Source organism: Aquarana catesbeiana, linkage group LG03 (assembly GCF_042186555.1).
Source record: "Aquarana catesbeiana isolate 2022-GZ linkage group LG03, ASM4218655v1, whole genome shotgun sequence".
Lineage (NCBI taxonomy): Eukaryota > Metazoa > Chordata > Amphibia > Anura > Ranidae > Aquarana > Aquarana catesbeiana.
The window spans coordinates 197883799-197900258 of NC_133326.1; the positions used below are offsets into that span (position 1 = coordinate 197883799).

Sequence of the window (16460 nt, forward strand, 5' to 3'; positions counted from 1 at the left end):
CCCTTTCAGTCTATATTACAGCATGTTGTAATATAGTTACATAGGTTGAAACCTGACCTTCTAGTTCAACCAATACAAAGGGGTGCTGATAGGTATTGAGCCTTACTTAGAAAAAATTGAGATAGGAAGCTGTAATGTGCAGGGTGTACTGGCCAATCTGTCTATATTCAAAGGTGCAAAAATCAACAACCTATGATTTTAACTTCTCTATTTTTTCAGGTCTAAAGTGAACATAGCAGCACCTCCAGAAAAAGTCAATGTGGAAGAGCATAGGGCCATAATCAAGTTCCTGTTTTTCCAAGAAAAAGGTGCAAAGCAGATCCATGATGAAATGTCACAAACTTTGGGTGACAGTGGCCCTTCGTATACAACAGTTAAACGTTGGGTTGTCAATTTTAAAACTGGCCATGTCGGTGTTGAAAGTGAGAAACCCAGTGGAAGGCCTGTTTCTGTCTCTGTTCCTGCAAATGTGAAAGCCATCCATGACATGATCATGGAGGACCACCGAATTTCAGCCAAAAGTATTGCTACATATCTGGTAATATTATGTGAGAGAGTTGGTGCCATTATCCACCATAAATTAGAAACGAGAAAGCTTGCAGCAAAGTGGATCCCAAAAGACTGACAACCAAACAAAAGTGGAAACGTGTGGAGACATTGGTGGCTGTTTTGGAACATTTTGCAAGAACTGAGTCCGATTTCCAGGACAAACAGGTACCTGGTGATGAAACATAGATCTACTGTTATGATCCTGAGACAAAAGAACAGTCTAAGGAATGGAGGCACAGTGGTTCCCCCCGGGTCAAAGAACTTCTGTGTGCAAAGGTCAGTGCAGAAGCAATGGCAACAGTTTTTTGGGACTACCTCCAAAAGGGTTCAACCATCAATGCAACATATTACTGTGCTTAATTGATGTAGTTGAGGCAAAATATCAAGGAAAAATGTTGAGGAAAAGCTCTCCAAAGGTGTCATCCTGTTTCATGACAACGCCTCGTCACACACTGCAGGTGAAACAACGGCAAAACTGACCTCCTTAGGCTTCCAAGTGATGCCTCATTCACTCTATTTGCTCGGCCTGGCTTTATATCATCTGTTATCAAATTTCAAAAAACGAATGCTGCAAATAAGTGGTTACATCAGCATTTGGAAGAATTTTATTTGCAGGGACTTAAGAAGCTGCAGGACAGATGTTGCAAGTGCATTGACTTCCTGTGGGAGTATGTAGAATAGTGTGGCAGTTACAGCTTCCGATCTCAATTTTTTCTGGGTAAGGTTCAATACTTATCAGCACCCCCTCGTAAAAGAGAAGAAAAAACAAAATTGTACAATCTCATACCCACATCCTTCATGATCTCCCGAGAGGCAACTGGATAATCCCTGGATCAACTTTACGTATTAATGTTAGTACCCAGTTATATTATGTACATTTAGGAAAGAATCCAGGCCTTTTTTAAAGCAATCTACTGAGCTGGCCAGAACCAGCTCTTTTGGGAGTCTATTCCATATTTTTACAGCTCTTACTGTGAAGAAACCTTTCCGTATTTGGAGATGAAATCGCTTTTTCCCTGTGATGACCTTAAAGTTAATAACTCAACACCACCAAGTTAACTATATTGACCCCTTATGTATTTGTAAATGTTGATCATATCCACCCTTAATCTCCTCTTTCCAAGAGAGTAAATTCAGTTCCTCTAATTTTGCCTCATAGCCGAGTTCCTCCATGCATCTTATCAGTTTGGTTCTCTGCACTTTCTCCAGTTCCCCAATGTCCATTTTGTGAACTGGTGCTCAAAACTGAACTGCATATTCCAGATGAGGTCTTACTAATGATTTGAACAGGGGCAAAATGATATCTCACTCTCTGCAGTCCATGCCTCTCCTAATACAAGAATGGACTTTGCTCGCTTTGGAAACCGCAGCTTGGCATTGCATGCTATTAAGCTTATGATCTACCAAAACCCCCATATCCTTCTCCACCATTGATTCCGTCAGTTGTACTCCCCCTAGTATGTACGATGCATGCATATTCTTAGCCCCCAAGTACATAACTTGACAATTATTTATAAATGTCAAGTTATGTTGTAATTATGTGCACTGAACTACACCTGAAACGTGTACTGGTGCCAGTGACTACAAAACACCATTGTGTGTCTGATAACAATACAATTAGCTAGGTCTCTTCCTCTTCAAACTGGAGTGGAAGCAAGCATTTTACACAGTAAAACTGTCACAAAGAAAGAGCAGACAGACAGACAGAGTGTTCATGTATGCACTTCCTTCAATACTCCTACACAAAATAACTAGCCGACATCTATCAGGTGCAATCGGGTGTTATAATCGCATATTATTAACCTCTTTCCATCCCGCGTATAGTCAAATGACACCCGCAAGGTGGCTCTCTCATCCTGGGTGGCCGTCCTATGACGTCCTCGGCTTTTTTGTGTTTTTTTTTTTCAAAATTGTCAGGCTTTTTTTGTTTATAGCGCAAAAAATAAAAAGCACAGAGGTGATCAAATACCACCAAAAGAAAGCTCTATTTGTGGTAAAAAAAATTATCAAAATATCATATGGGTACAGTGTTGTATGACCGCGCAATTGTCATTCAAAGTGTGACAGCGCTGAAAGCTGAAAATTGGCCTGGGCAGGAAGGGAGTGAAAATGCCCTGTATTGAAGTGGTTAAAGAAGCAAAGTCAAATGTTAGATATTTTGCCATCTAATAGGAAACAAATGGTCTCATAATTCAGCTTGAGTTTATATACCTTGTCCGTGCAGGACTGTCTCACAGTGATTTACATTAAACTAATTGGATGCTTTCTAACACAGAGCTGGTGGAATGCATCAGTGATCTGCTAAGTCATTACCCAAGCCTAGAGACTTCTGGGGATGTCATGTTTGAGTGTGTGCAAAGCTACTGGGCCCAAACCAATCACCTTCTATCAGTGGCATATTTAGAGGGGTGTGGTGTGGACACTGCATTAAAGGGTGTCGGTACTAGGAAGTGGGTATGTATTGAAGGGTCTGGTCTGTACTGAGAAAGGGTACTTGGGGGATCTGGATATTGAGGTGCCTGTACCGGGGGGGGGGTACTGAGATGGGGTTTTAGGGATGTTAGGGGAGACCTGTACTGAGGGGAGTATAGGCTCGTGGGGAGGGGGGTATTTGTAAATAGATATAAATAGAAAACTGGCTTAAAAACCATATTCAGAGAGTAGTGGTTAATGATTCATACTCTGAAAAGTCTTGGGTTGTTAGTGGTGTACCCCAAGGCTCAGTGTTTGGACCCCTACTTTTTAAGATCCTAATAAATGATATAGGGTCCGGGATTAAAAGTACTATTTCAGTGTTTGCAGATGAAACCAAGCTATGCAGTGGAATAATATCCTTACATAACATCTCTAACTTACAAGCTTAAACTTAAATGAGGTTTAACCTGTTCAGCTCTGGAAAATTTTACCCCCTTAATGACCAGGTCATTTCTGCGATTCAACACTGCGCTATTTTAACTGGTAATTACGCGGTCATGCAACACTGTAACCGAAAAAAAAATGTATTTTTTTTTTTCCAACAAATAGAGCTCTCTTTTGGTGGTATTTGATCACCGCTGGGTTTTTTGCACTATAAACAAAAAAAGACAAAAAATTTTGAAAAAAAAAAACAATATTTTTTACACTCTGCTCTAAAACTTCCACTAAAAACGAAATAAATTTTGTAAAAAAAAAAATCTAACTTCTTCAAAAAATGTAGGCCATATATATTCTGCTACATATTTTTTGTAACAAAAAATCTCAATTAACGTATATTGAATGGTTTGCACAAAAGTTATAGCGTTTACAAACTATGGGATATTTACTGGAATTTGTATTTATTTATTCAAGTAATGGCAGTGATCAGTGATTTATAGTGGGACTGCGATATTGTGGTGGACATTCTGACACTGACACTTTTGACATTCTGTGGGAACCAGTGACACCAATACAATTGATCAGTGCTAAAAAAAAATATGCACTGTCACTGTACTAATGACATTGGCTGGGAAGTGTTAAACATCTAGGGTGATCAAAGGGTTAAATGTGTGTATACTGTGTACTGTTTACACTGACGGTTTTTACTTTGGTGCCGATCGGCGGGTGTCGACGACCAATCAGCAGCCGGATCCCGCTGATTGGCTTGTGCTGTAGTGAATCACAGCAAGAGTGCGCCCCCCTCACCCCAGAGTGCGGATCACATACTAGGTACGTGATCCAGTGCAGAGTGGCAGCCCTGCCGCAGTATATGTGGGCGGTCCACAAGTAGTTAATGTTGATAAATGTAAAGTTATGCATTTGGGAGGCTAAGAACATGCACGCATCATACATACTAGGAGGAGAACAGCTGCAAGAGTCAATGGTGGAGAAGGATCTGGGTGTTCTGGTAGATCATAATAATTAATAATGGCATGCAATGCCAAATAGCGGTTTCCAAAGCAAGCAAAATCCTTTCTTGCATTACGAGAGGTATAGACTCCAGAGAGACAGATATCATAAGAGGCATGGAGGACTCTGCTATGAGGCAAAATTAGAGGAACTGAATTTACTCTCTTGGGAAGAGGAGATTAAGGGAGGATATGATCAAAATTTACAAATACATAAGGGGTCAATATAGTTACCTTAAAGTGAATAACTCAACACCAAGTTAATCACAGAGGACAAGGGGGCACTCTTTATGTCTGGAGGAAAAGAGATTTAATCTCTAAATACGCTTGAGGATGCTTATTGCTGCCGCCTCTGGGTATTCAGCATCTGGTAGTCTGACCTAGCCGTTGGTAAGTATGGGGCCTTGTGCTTCAGACCCCCTTGACCATTTGTCACAATACCATCATTGTGCAGATACCCATTTGGGTTTTCATACTTTTTTACAGATGTAATACACACGCATCTACCCCTGATGAAGCGAGCGAGCATGGTCTTGCGAAATGCGTAGGGTCATTTTCTATGCCTGTGCATAGCAATATACACATCTATAGTGCTACAAGTGTAATGATACTGTTTTATGCTGTATGTATTAGCTGACCGGCTTGGCAATTTTGGTTGTTCATGTATACATAACAATTTTTAATAAACTTTGATACTGTATTTACGTGTCAAGTGACTGGCTAAAATCGCATTTACCTCATTTAAAGTACCGGGCGACTTTTTGTGTTTTTCTGTATATATTTGGAAGGAGGTGCTTTTTGGGTGACACCAGACCATTTTTCCCTTTTCTCTCTTGAAAATAGGAGATTAAGGGGGGATATGATCAACATGTACAAATACATAAGTGGTCAATAAAGTGAACTTGGTGTTGAGTTATTCACTTTAAGGTCATCACAGAGGACAAGGGGGCACTCATTATGTCTGGAGGAAAATAGATTTAATTTCTAAATACAGAAAGGTTTCTTCACAGTCAGAGCTGTGAAAATGTGGAATATACTCCCCCAAGAGCTGGTTCTGACTAGCTCAGTGGATTGTTTTTAAAAAGGCCTGGATTCTTTCCTAGATGCACATAATATAACTGGATACTAATAATTATAGGTCAAGTTGATCCAGGAATATTGGATTGCCTCTTGGGGGATAAGGAAGGATTTTCTCCCTCTGCTGGAGCAAATTGGATCAAGATTCATTGGGGTTTTTTTTTGCCTTCCTCTGGACCAGCTGTGGGTAAAGGATTGTGTATATAGGAATGTATATAAAATAAATAAATAAATAATGTTTCCCCTTCTATTAGTTGAACTCGATGGATTGTGTCTTTTTTCAACCAGACTATGTAACTATGTACTTGGGAGGGGCGTTAGTTTTTGGTTGAATTCTGTAAAGTGGCTCTGTACTTCCTGGGTAACCCACTCCTGACCCCTGCACTTTCTGTGTTATGCACTCCCATCTCCTTCACTCTATGCATTATGCACTCTTGAGTCCTGCACGGTTTTTACTTTTCATACTTCTAAATGCTGCACTCTGTTCGTTGGGCTGCATATGACATAATCCCGACCACTGCACTCTAAAAGTTCTTGAACCACTTTCCACCTGGTCACTGTACATAAATGGCTGGGAGGGACAATCGGCATTCTGTGAGGACATACCTGTATGCCCTCCCAGAATGGGTGCTTGTGTACAGCTTCAGGGCCGCACAACGGTGTGATCTGACTGGTGGACACATCGGTTTAAAGATTGGGGTACCAGACGGCTGTGATTGACCCTGGTACCATGTAATCCCTGTGACCAATCACAGTGATCACATTACCAGTAGTAAACAACCCCGATCACCACCCCCCAGAGAGCTACAGTGTAACTATGGTGAACTGTACTGCTCTGGTGACAAAATGTAAACATAAAAACTTTTTTTTTATACACTGTCACCAGTCCTTGTCCCTGATCACCTTCACACACCAGTCACAGTTTCCCTGATATCCACCACACCAGTTCATACTGTCACCAAAATGTCTTGTTCCAATGTGTGATGCTCTTCAGAGAGCATTTGACAGGTGGTGAGGCGCTGTATCACCTCCTCACCACATGCGTTATCCCCTTGGACCACACACAAGCACCCCCATTCTCTTCAACGGGTTGTAATTAGTGGGCGTACAGTGGGTACAAATCCTGCCTAAGCTGCAAAGCATGGCATCTGCAATATGTGTACATCCTGGCCCCTGTAGATAAATGCAATAGCAGTTTAGGGGTGGTAATACCACTTTCTTTCACCTTCAACAGTAAATCTTAAAGCTGTCAGCTGAGTGGTCTGTAGTGGCTCTGATTTTAGGCAGAGTGCCAGGAATACAGAGCAACAGAGCGTGAAGAGAAGGGGATCCTCATACTCAGGAGGCATGGCAGAATGCGTTATGAGGTGTAATGGGATGCAAGTATGGCTATGCTGTGTGAGAAATAACTTGATAAAATGACAACTTTGTGAAGAGAAAAAAAAAGATAACACATTTTATTTCTTAATACACACCAATCAAATGCTCAATAAAAGTAGCCCCTCATATGCATAGGAAGCATACTTCATTGACACATTTTAATTTGTTCATGAGTCATTAAAGGCCCATTAAAGGTACTGCATTAGGCCCTCCAAATAATATACATTTCTGGGTAAAGGACATATAAACACACTCTCCCCTATTTTCCAATTCAGTGCTAGTTGCCTGATTGGTCTATCACCAAGATTGAGTAATGTTACATGAGGAGCAATGGAGCATGTCTAATCGAATACAAATATTGACTTTTAGAAAGTCACTATTTTCATAGAATATATTAGATTTCTGCAGTGTAGGGTTACTTTCCTTTAATGAACATGTGGCAAGTAGGATTTAAATGTAAAAGAACATGTATGCAAGGCAAGCTTGAGCGGAATTCCGTTGAAAAAAACAAGTTTTTTCTGACGGAAATTCTGAAAGTGTGTACGCGGCATGATGGATTTTCATGTTATCATACACACATTTCTAACTCATTGGAAAACCTATGTATGGATACACAAGAGGGAAGAATGAGCAGAATCACATATGCAGATCTGGCTTCTGCTGAGGACTGAGGCAAAGTCACAAATGTTTGTCGACAGTCAGCTATCTTCACACTTATCACTATTGGGGGATATATTCCCATTTATGGTCAGTCTTAAACTTGAGTAATTCCTTTCCTCATCTGTAAACCTAGGTTATTCCTACATCAATTAAACCAAGTATACAAGCACTTCCTACTTTACATGACTTTTTCACAAATACCTTTATTTAGTTTATTACTGTACTGATAGAATTCTTTTTTGTTATCGGTTAAGACAAAGAATCTTGTGAAACCTGCAGCCAAATCAGTTTACTATGCATCACTAGTTGTCACCTGTCACTGAACAAAGATTTACACAATAATGGTGTACCCATTGTACCCACTGTGCCAATAAAAAATGCATTGTTTGACTGGAGTAGGGTATGACTCAGTGTAAATAATTTATTGTCTGGCTTTACATGCCTGCCATAATTTGAACTAGCAACAATGCTTAACCAACTAAGCGATCGCTATACAGTACAATGAGCCAGAGGTTTAAAACATTTTTTTTTTTTTACAATAAATGTCACCTTATAGTGCAGGGTTTTATCCCTATATAGGATTTTCAAATATATGGGGGTCTTATCAGATTTGAGAAAACATCTCCATAATCTTGGAAATTAGATAGAACATTTCAAATGCGCCTTAACACAACATACCAGAAATACAAATTCTTGATGGCTTTCATTTACTCTCCACATTCTGTAAATCTCAGAATGGGGGGGGAGCAAAAAAAAAAAAAAAACACTGTTTCGTAAACAGATCTCTTGCATGTATTTCAATGGTGTATTTAGCAGTTTGCTGGAGTTTGGCATAAGGAAATCTGTTACATATAAAAGAGAAAATAAGAATACTGAAAACTTTTATTTTACACCTTTTTAGCAGGGAGCTGGATCTCCTTATAAAGCTTTGTGCCTGGACGCTGCAAAACATTATTCAGCAAGGCAGCACCAAGAACAATTTTCTTGTTAAAGTAACATTAAAGTGGTTGTAAAGATAATTTTTTTTACCTTAATGTATTCTCTGCATTAAAGTAATGGAAAGTAATAGTAACTGCCCTTCAACCCGTTCCTAAATACTTACCTGAGCTCCATCTGGATCTAGTGCTGTGCAAATCTGCTGCAGCTCCTCTCCCCTCTTCCCTGTCTAACATTACTTTAATAATAAACAAAAATAAAATAAAGCTTTACATTTACTTTAATCTGAGCATTAAAAGTCTTGGCCAAAATTACATTAACAATTTGTACACTTTGCATGTCCAAAAATGCTTTGTAGGGGACAGACTCTTTAAAGCTTAACTTTCCAGGTATTAGTGAAAGGCAATTTTGCAGTTAACCAACCATCAGCATAATTTGTATATTAGCCAAATTAAAAATTTGATTGCTCAAGGCACACTTTGATCCATATATATCCAGACAAATAAAAAAAAAAAAAAAAATGCAGGATCAGCGTGACACATTTTCATATGCACAATCTGTGCTTGAAGTACATATTTCAAGCCTCTGGGACATTTCCATGTTACTGTATGTTTCTTGCATATAAGGTTTCATTGTTTCACTTACCCACAGATCCCTTGGGGCATGGAACAGCAGCTGGCTGACCAAACTTGGTCTGTGGCCACCAGATTCCAGCCTCGAAGGCTTTGGGACATCCATTGTAAATCACTGCAGTGAAGGTAGAAAAATAATCACTAACACGTTTTCCAGAAAGCTTTATGATTGACAGATGTAAATTTCACTCTGAATAATTAATAGTCATTTAAATAGTAATTTCTGGTACAAAACAATGAAATCTGAAAATGTCAACTGTGTAAAACAACAACCACGTGCCAGTTACTGAAGACTGACAAGTCTTATTATACAGAACAATGATGGAAGAGAAATCATTCCCTTTAAGTAGAACATTATTTAGGTTCCTGTCACCTTACAGGTCCGTAGCCAACAGTAATAAAAATGTCACAGTGTCTGCAGCTGTTACCTATTGACTCATCCTGTGCCAACCAGATTTAGAAAGAACAAAACCAGAACTTGCTTCTAGTGATTTAGGGAAATACCACTAATGGAAAAGCATATGGGTCATGACTTCCTTTCATTTCATATTTTGGCAGCAGAATAGATGGCAAGCCTATGGAAAGGGCTGGGGCACAAACTACTCACAACACATCCGCACAATGTCAAATCGCTGACCTTTTTTAAATACTATCCTTTTTTCATCATGCTCATTTTCAATAAAATTTAAGTTCAGACTGATGGCCTTACTATATAAGAAGCATCTTTTCTAGTTAAAGGGTAAAGAAAAACCTGCAGATTTAAAGAAAAATAAAACTAATGGGCTAATTCATTAAGATGAATAGTTTAGGGTTAAAAGCAGTTAAACACAGCAACCCAACTAGAATTTTTTTTTTTTAAAGACCATGATGACAGTAAATCGGCTGTCACCAACAACTGTACTTTCAACCTAATAACTGTTAAATATAAAATCTTTTTTAGGTTGCATAGGAAAACCACAATTTCTCATGTACAATTGGAATGTTGCAACTCTTAGGATAGGCTTACACAAACGCTCAAAGAGGTCATTTTGCGTATGCTGTTGATGCCCAACAAGCACTCCCAAAGCTGCAAGATCAGAAAGAGAGTATTTATCCAACAGCTCAGAAAGTACAATCCCAATTATTGGGCATATGTTTGTCTTGTGCTAACCCAAATACTGCAAAGTTTGGTCCATGCCTGCCTTTGACCTGCATTGTTTCACTCCTGGTCCCTGCCCCATAGCAACACTCAAAATAATGCATGCTGGATACTTTCGGGATCATACATCTGCAATTTCCAGCATAAAAATGGTGGCAATTAGACATTTCATTCATTCTTAGGTTTTATTTGCATTATGTATCAAGCCATTACCTTCACAGCCTTGATTAGTAACCTCTGCAAAAGGATTGTCACAGCGGTTACACTGGCGGCCAATAACACCAGGTTTACATGGGCACTGTCCTGTTTCCATGTCACAGCCACGCTCATAAGCTCCGGATGGGAAGCAGTCACATGGGTAACAAGCATCACTCTCCTGTGGTCTATAATAATTATCCTGCAAAAGGATTAAAAAACAGTTTAATGCAAACAAAAGAAAAAAAAATTTGAAAAATGTAACGGACATGGTTTTACTACTCTAAATGCAATATGTGCAAAAACATATATGCGTATAAAAAGAAGGTTGAGTAGGCCAAATCATCATTAGTGCAATAGCTGTTGTGTTAAAGCAGTATTAAACCCAAAAACAAACATTCAATAGCAGCGTACCAATTCTTAAATGTGATGGCTGCATTTGTTTCCTTTTTTAGGTTATCTTTCTTCAAATTTCACCTGGTCATTCAACCAGTAAGTCAGTTCTTCAAAATAACAAGCTCTCTTGCAGTTACAGTGATGACACAAACCACAAACAAGGGTGCTTAAAATGATAAGCTTTTAATTATGTAAAATCTTTATCCCAAAAGAAAAAAAAAAGTGTGCTGTAACTGTTTATAAAGTATTAGATTTAACACTCCCCCTAGACTGACAAAGCTGCTGTCCAAATGTGCTCCTGTGCTCCTTCCTCCAGAGTGGGGGGGGGCACTCTAATACAAGAGATGAGTTACTGGCTAGATTACCAGGTGGAAGCAGAGGGGAAAAAGCCTAAAAAAATAAAACAAATGCAGCCATCAAATCTAAGGATTGGTAGGCCACAATGTATTACATTTTTCGTTTTTGGTATATTACTTTAAATGTTGTGATGGATAAACAAAAGTATTTTCAGTTCAAAGCATGTGCACAGACATGTAGGTGTAATATAGATAAATATTAGATCATATGTTGATTCAGGGCCAAATACTCCTTTATACATTTCATTTCTGTGGTTCTGAACACTCCTAGGAATTTTTAGTTTTAAGTAGTATTTTAGTATTACTTCTGCATCATGTGTGTCTCACTCACCCAAGGAACAATACATGTATATAACTCATGGGATTTCAGCACAGTTCAGCTATTAGCAAGCCTTCAAATAACTGATGAACGTTGATTCCAGACTTCTTGACTTAACACATTTGCTTATCACGAGGTTATAAAAATCAAATGTATAACATAGCCATATATGCTTTTATATACACTTTTTTTTAATAAATTCAATGAAACATTCCACTGATGCAGCAAGCATTTTACGTCACATTTCTAAATACATACACCCTAACATGACTAACAACAACTTACTTTACAGCGACAGTCTCCATTAGTCTTATTGCAGTCTGGATCAAAGCCTTTGCTTACATCACAGTTACAGGGTCCACAAATTGGATTGCCCCACCAGCCTCTAGGACAGGGCAAATCCACTCTGGAGAGAAAAAAAATAAGCATTAAATGTACTCAATTTGAAAAAAAAAATGACTCCAAAATTCGCAATTCAATTTATAACTGACCAAACCTTTTTTTTTGCTTTGCGAAAATGATAACCCATTTAAAACAGGATGTTTTTACTTTAATAATTACAACCTGCCCCTGCAATTCTGTCTTTTTGAAAAACAATCTACTGAGCTATCATTGGCCATGTGGCTGCCAAAAGTTAAAGCATACTGTATGTAAAGGTAAGTTTTTTGGGGTTTTTTTGTAATGTCATCCCGTTCTGTAGACAGAACTAGAAATGACGATAAAGGATTCCAAAGCAAGGTTGGTACTGGAACTTTGGAGAATTTCCCTCTATTCATCTTAGTCCCAGCGACAGTGGTTGCCAAGACATTAGGTGGAAAGCAGCTACCTAGCAGGGGCACAATGAAGGCACACTCAAAAAAAAATAAAAAATAAAAAGTTTTGCCATTAGACACAAGATAAATATATATAGCAAGACAAAGAATATGTTATCCCATTATTTCATATTCACGTAATGTATCTGCTGTACCATGTACTTGTGTTAAGCGGTATCCTGTCCTCTTTGTACAGCTTCACGTGTGTGAAATACCTGGTGATCCTGCCAACCCCCCTGCTTTCCGATTGCAAAGGGACCACACTTGGCATGAGAGCACATCCATCGGAGCATGGTCAGTTTTCTGACTGTGCTGGGAGAACAGCCTATCTGTCCTCCAATGATCAGACCTGTGCTGACACGTCAACACCCCACCCACAGCCACTCACTGGGAAGATTAGTGTCCTCCTGTTTCTCCACCCCCAGATTTCTAAGCCCTTTATGCAGCTTAGAAAAGAGATTCTGTGATCACTTATACAAGAATAAAAATAAATAAATAAATATTTAGAATGTTTAGATTTACTGATCAAGCTCACAAAAAACTTTCCTTGAATTTAATTCGTTACACTTTTTTTGCATTACATGTTCCTTTTTTTTAAAATTTCCTTTCCCTCTTAGAATTGGTACACTTCTATTAATGTACTTATAAATAGGTCCCCTGTTTTTGGATTTATTTTTTTGTCTGGTTGACGCTCTGCCATTACAGGAAAGAATAAAAACGTAATGGAAAGTATCTTGTAGACAGTCATGCAGGTCATTAACCACTTCAGCCCTGGAATATTTGGCTGCAGAATGACTGGGCCATTTTTTGCGATTCGGCACTGCGTCGCTTTAACTGACAATTGCACAGTCGTGCGACATTGCACCCAAACAAAATTGATGTCCTTTTTTCCCCACAAATAGAGCTTTCTTTTAGTGGCATTTGATCGCCTCTGCGGTTTTTATTTTTTGCGATATAAACAAAAAAAGAGCGACAATTTTGAAAAAAAAAATATATATTTTGTACTTTTTGCTGTAACAAATATCCTAATTTTTTTTTTAAAAAAAAGCTAATTTGTTCTCAGTTTAGGCCGATATGTATTCTTCTACATATTTTTGGTAAAAAAAAAAAAAAAATAAGCGTATATTGATTGGTTTGCGCAAAAGTTATAGCGTCTACAAAATAGGGGATAGATTTATAGCATTTTTATTATTTTATTTTTGCTAGTAATGGCAGCGATCTGCAATTTTTATCGTGACTGACATTATGGCGGACACATCAGACAATTTTTGACACTTTTTTGGGACCACTGGCATTTATACAGCGATCAGTGCTATAAAAATGCACCGATTACTGTAAAAATATCACTGGCAGTGAACGGGTTAACACTAGGGGTTAAATGTGTTCCCTGGGAGGTGATTCTAACTGAAGGGAGAGGGGACTGACTAGAGGAAGTGACGGATCGTGGTTCCTAGCTAATAGGAAGGAACACACGATCTGTCATTCCTCTCAGAACAAAACACGGATTTGTGTGTTTACACACGCACTTCCATGTTCTGTCCCTTGCAATCGCTCGTGGCAGGCGGTCATCGCGACCGTCGGCCACGAGCATCGGCACCCCCACTGTGCAGCGGACGCGTGTGCGCCTGCTATCCCCATCCCATGAGCCGATGTATAGCTACGACGCTTCGCCGGATCGTGCCGACCTGCCTCAGTATAATGACTGGTCAACAAGCAGTTAAGGCATTTATTCACATGACATATCTACAAAATAATGTGAGGATTCACTTCAATTGCCCAATCAGGTAACAGAAAATCCCTGTGTACTTTATTTGCAAATGATTGGATAATTAAAGTAACTCTTCAAACAGCATTGAGTGAAAATTCCAGAATCCTTTAGTAAATCAGCCTCACTGTCTCTGAAGAATTTTAAAAAATAAAAAAAGTCTTATTAAACACAATTGACTCAGATAAATATAAAATGTAAGATAAGTCAAAATGAATAGGTAGATACACGATCAATTGTCATTTGTCATGACAGCAAGAAATCTTTTTAGAGCAAAACAGTAGTCATTAAATATGACCTCCGTACTTGTTCTCGCAGTATTGTCCATAGTAGCTTGCTCCACATTCACAAGTGTATCCATGAGAAGAGCTTGGCTTTCTAGCACAAGTAGAAACATGCTCACAAGGGTTCAGGCTGCACACATCAATGCAGTCTCTTCCAAAGAAGCCTGGAGGAAAGAAGATTTAGTTACATGCGCTACTGGGCTGATGCCACATCAAACACTGACAGCTTTCAAAATAACCTGATCAACAAACAGATTAATGTCACATGTTTTTGGGTCTTAAAAGTAGAGGCTATATACTGTGTACATGTCATGCCCATTATATAGCCTGGTTTTGTTTCAGACCTCCTTTCTTAACATCGTGATCAAAAAAGAAATAAATAGCCAGTAAGTGACAGCTACTAAGCTAAAAGCCAATAACATTTTTTAAACATTATGTAATATTAACGGTCAACTATAAAAATCACCTTTTAGGGTCTAAAAAACAGAAACAGATGAACAACTGAGCATTCTAGAACAGAAATCACTATTCTACCCACCTAAAAAGAGGTCTACAAACATTGGTTTAAGCATTCCAAACTAATGAAAGCCATCTACTTACAATTCCTTAGAATACATTTATAGTAAATCTTTTGATGACTAATAAAATCAAAATCATAAAGTATAGCTTAGAAATAGCTACTTCTAGTTTTAGAAAATTACTTTAAAAGGAGGTTGACAACGACAGATCCTATGCCTGGAGCAGGTGTCTCCCAACTTTCTAAACAAAGTGCCAGTTTACTGATCTTCAGAATTCAGGGGGGGTCGGACCGTGGCTAGTGGGAATTTAACACGTTCCGAGTCAGTGGGAGTAAACCATGCCTCAGGCTTGGTGGTCAGCTGAAGTAAAAAAAAAAAAAAAAAAAAATCAGGCAATGCCTGTGGTCAGTAGGCTGTGGAATAATGCCCCATCATTGGTATTAGTGGGAGGAATAGAGCCCTTTGTTGGCGTCAGTGGAAAGAATAGTGCCCAATGCTGACATCAGTGGGGGGAATTAGTGCCTCAAGGGCCAGATAAAAGCTAGCAAAGGGTCACATCTGGCCCACAGGCCGCAGTTTGGAGACCATTGGCTTTGAGTCACAGCTGCTCCAGTGTAAAACGAAATTAAACTACCCACCGAACCCAGCAGGAAATGGAACCATTGTTAAGTATAATGAACACTTACCTGGTTCACAATTACAAGAAAAGGTGGTCCACTCATCACTGCAATCACTGTGGTATGGACATGGATTTGAATCACAGGGATTATCTACATCGCAGCCACTTTCCACATTGAAGACATTTGCTTTATTCATGTTTAGGGTTGCTATGTTGGTTGATGTTTCTCCCATTCTTACCCCCTGATGGCATTGAATGATACCAGTTATTTTAGTGTGAGCATGGCATGACAAGGATCACTTTTTCCCAATTTTAACATAATGGAGAAACATGAATTTTATGGCTCAAATGAGTGAAGAGTTCCAGCGGAGGATATACCCACTGATGTTTTGTAGCAACTCACAAAAACAGAACATACAGGAAACCAGTGCAAAAGCCTGCCTGTTTTAGCATATGGCACCTATCTGGTCATTTTATTGATAAAAAAACTATACATGAAGTGTTTTTCTCTAGATTTTTAACTTCACCCAAGTGTCACAGCACAATTGTGAAATTATAGTGAGAGCTGCCCCAGAAAACACCAACACCTCCCTCTAGTGTGGTCCAATCCACATGCATGTACCAGAGGATGGAATCAGTGCTTTCTATAGTATAATGAAGCAGCAGCCAACACCTGAAGACTTGGGCAGAGTAAAAATCCTTTCTTTGTTTAGAAGCTAAGATCAGATAAATATTGGCAAGACATTAGATTTAAACATAAAATATTTTGGTTTCGTTTTCTCTCCAAGAGAATTTAGCAGGATTTGAGAATAACTAGGCAACCTATAGAATATCTATAAATTTAGTAGACGTTCTTGGCAGAGTTAGGGGTTGAAGGGGTCTACTATTCCCTTGGTGGTGAGGGCAGCTTTAGGAGCTCAGAAATAAGATGCGAGTATGCATGTTTGATAGAATTGGAGGA

General features: G+C 38.9%; 1 protein-coding gene across 4 annotated transcripts in view; it reads right to left on the reverse strand.

Moving 5' to 3' along the window:
* CELSR1 (cadherin EGF LAG seven-pass G-type receptor 1) overlaps positions 1 to 16460 on the reverse strand; it is a 254144-nt gene that overhangs the window by 55065 nt on the left and 182619 nt on the right. For all 4 annotated transcript variants that reach the window (XM_073619707.1, XM_073619705.1, XM_073619704.1 and 1 more), the window contains exons 12-16: positions 15567 to 15741; positions 14385 to 14526; positions 11787 to 11907; positions 10449 to 10632; positions 9111 to 9212 (exon numbers count right to left, since the gene is read on the reverse strand). In XM_073619707.1, the coding sequence (XP_073475808.1) occupies positions 9111 to 9212; positions 10449 to 10632; positions 11787 to 11907; positions 14385 to 14526; positions 15567 to 15741 (724 nt within the window). The remainder of the gene's footprint in view (positions 1 to 9110; positions 9213 to 10448; positions 10633 to 11786; positions 11908 to 14384; positions 14527 to 15566; positions 15742 to 16460) is intronic.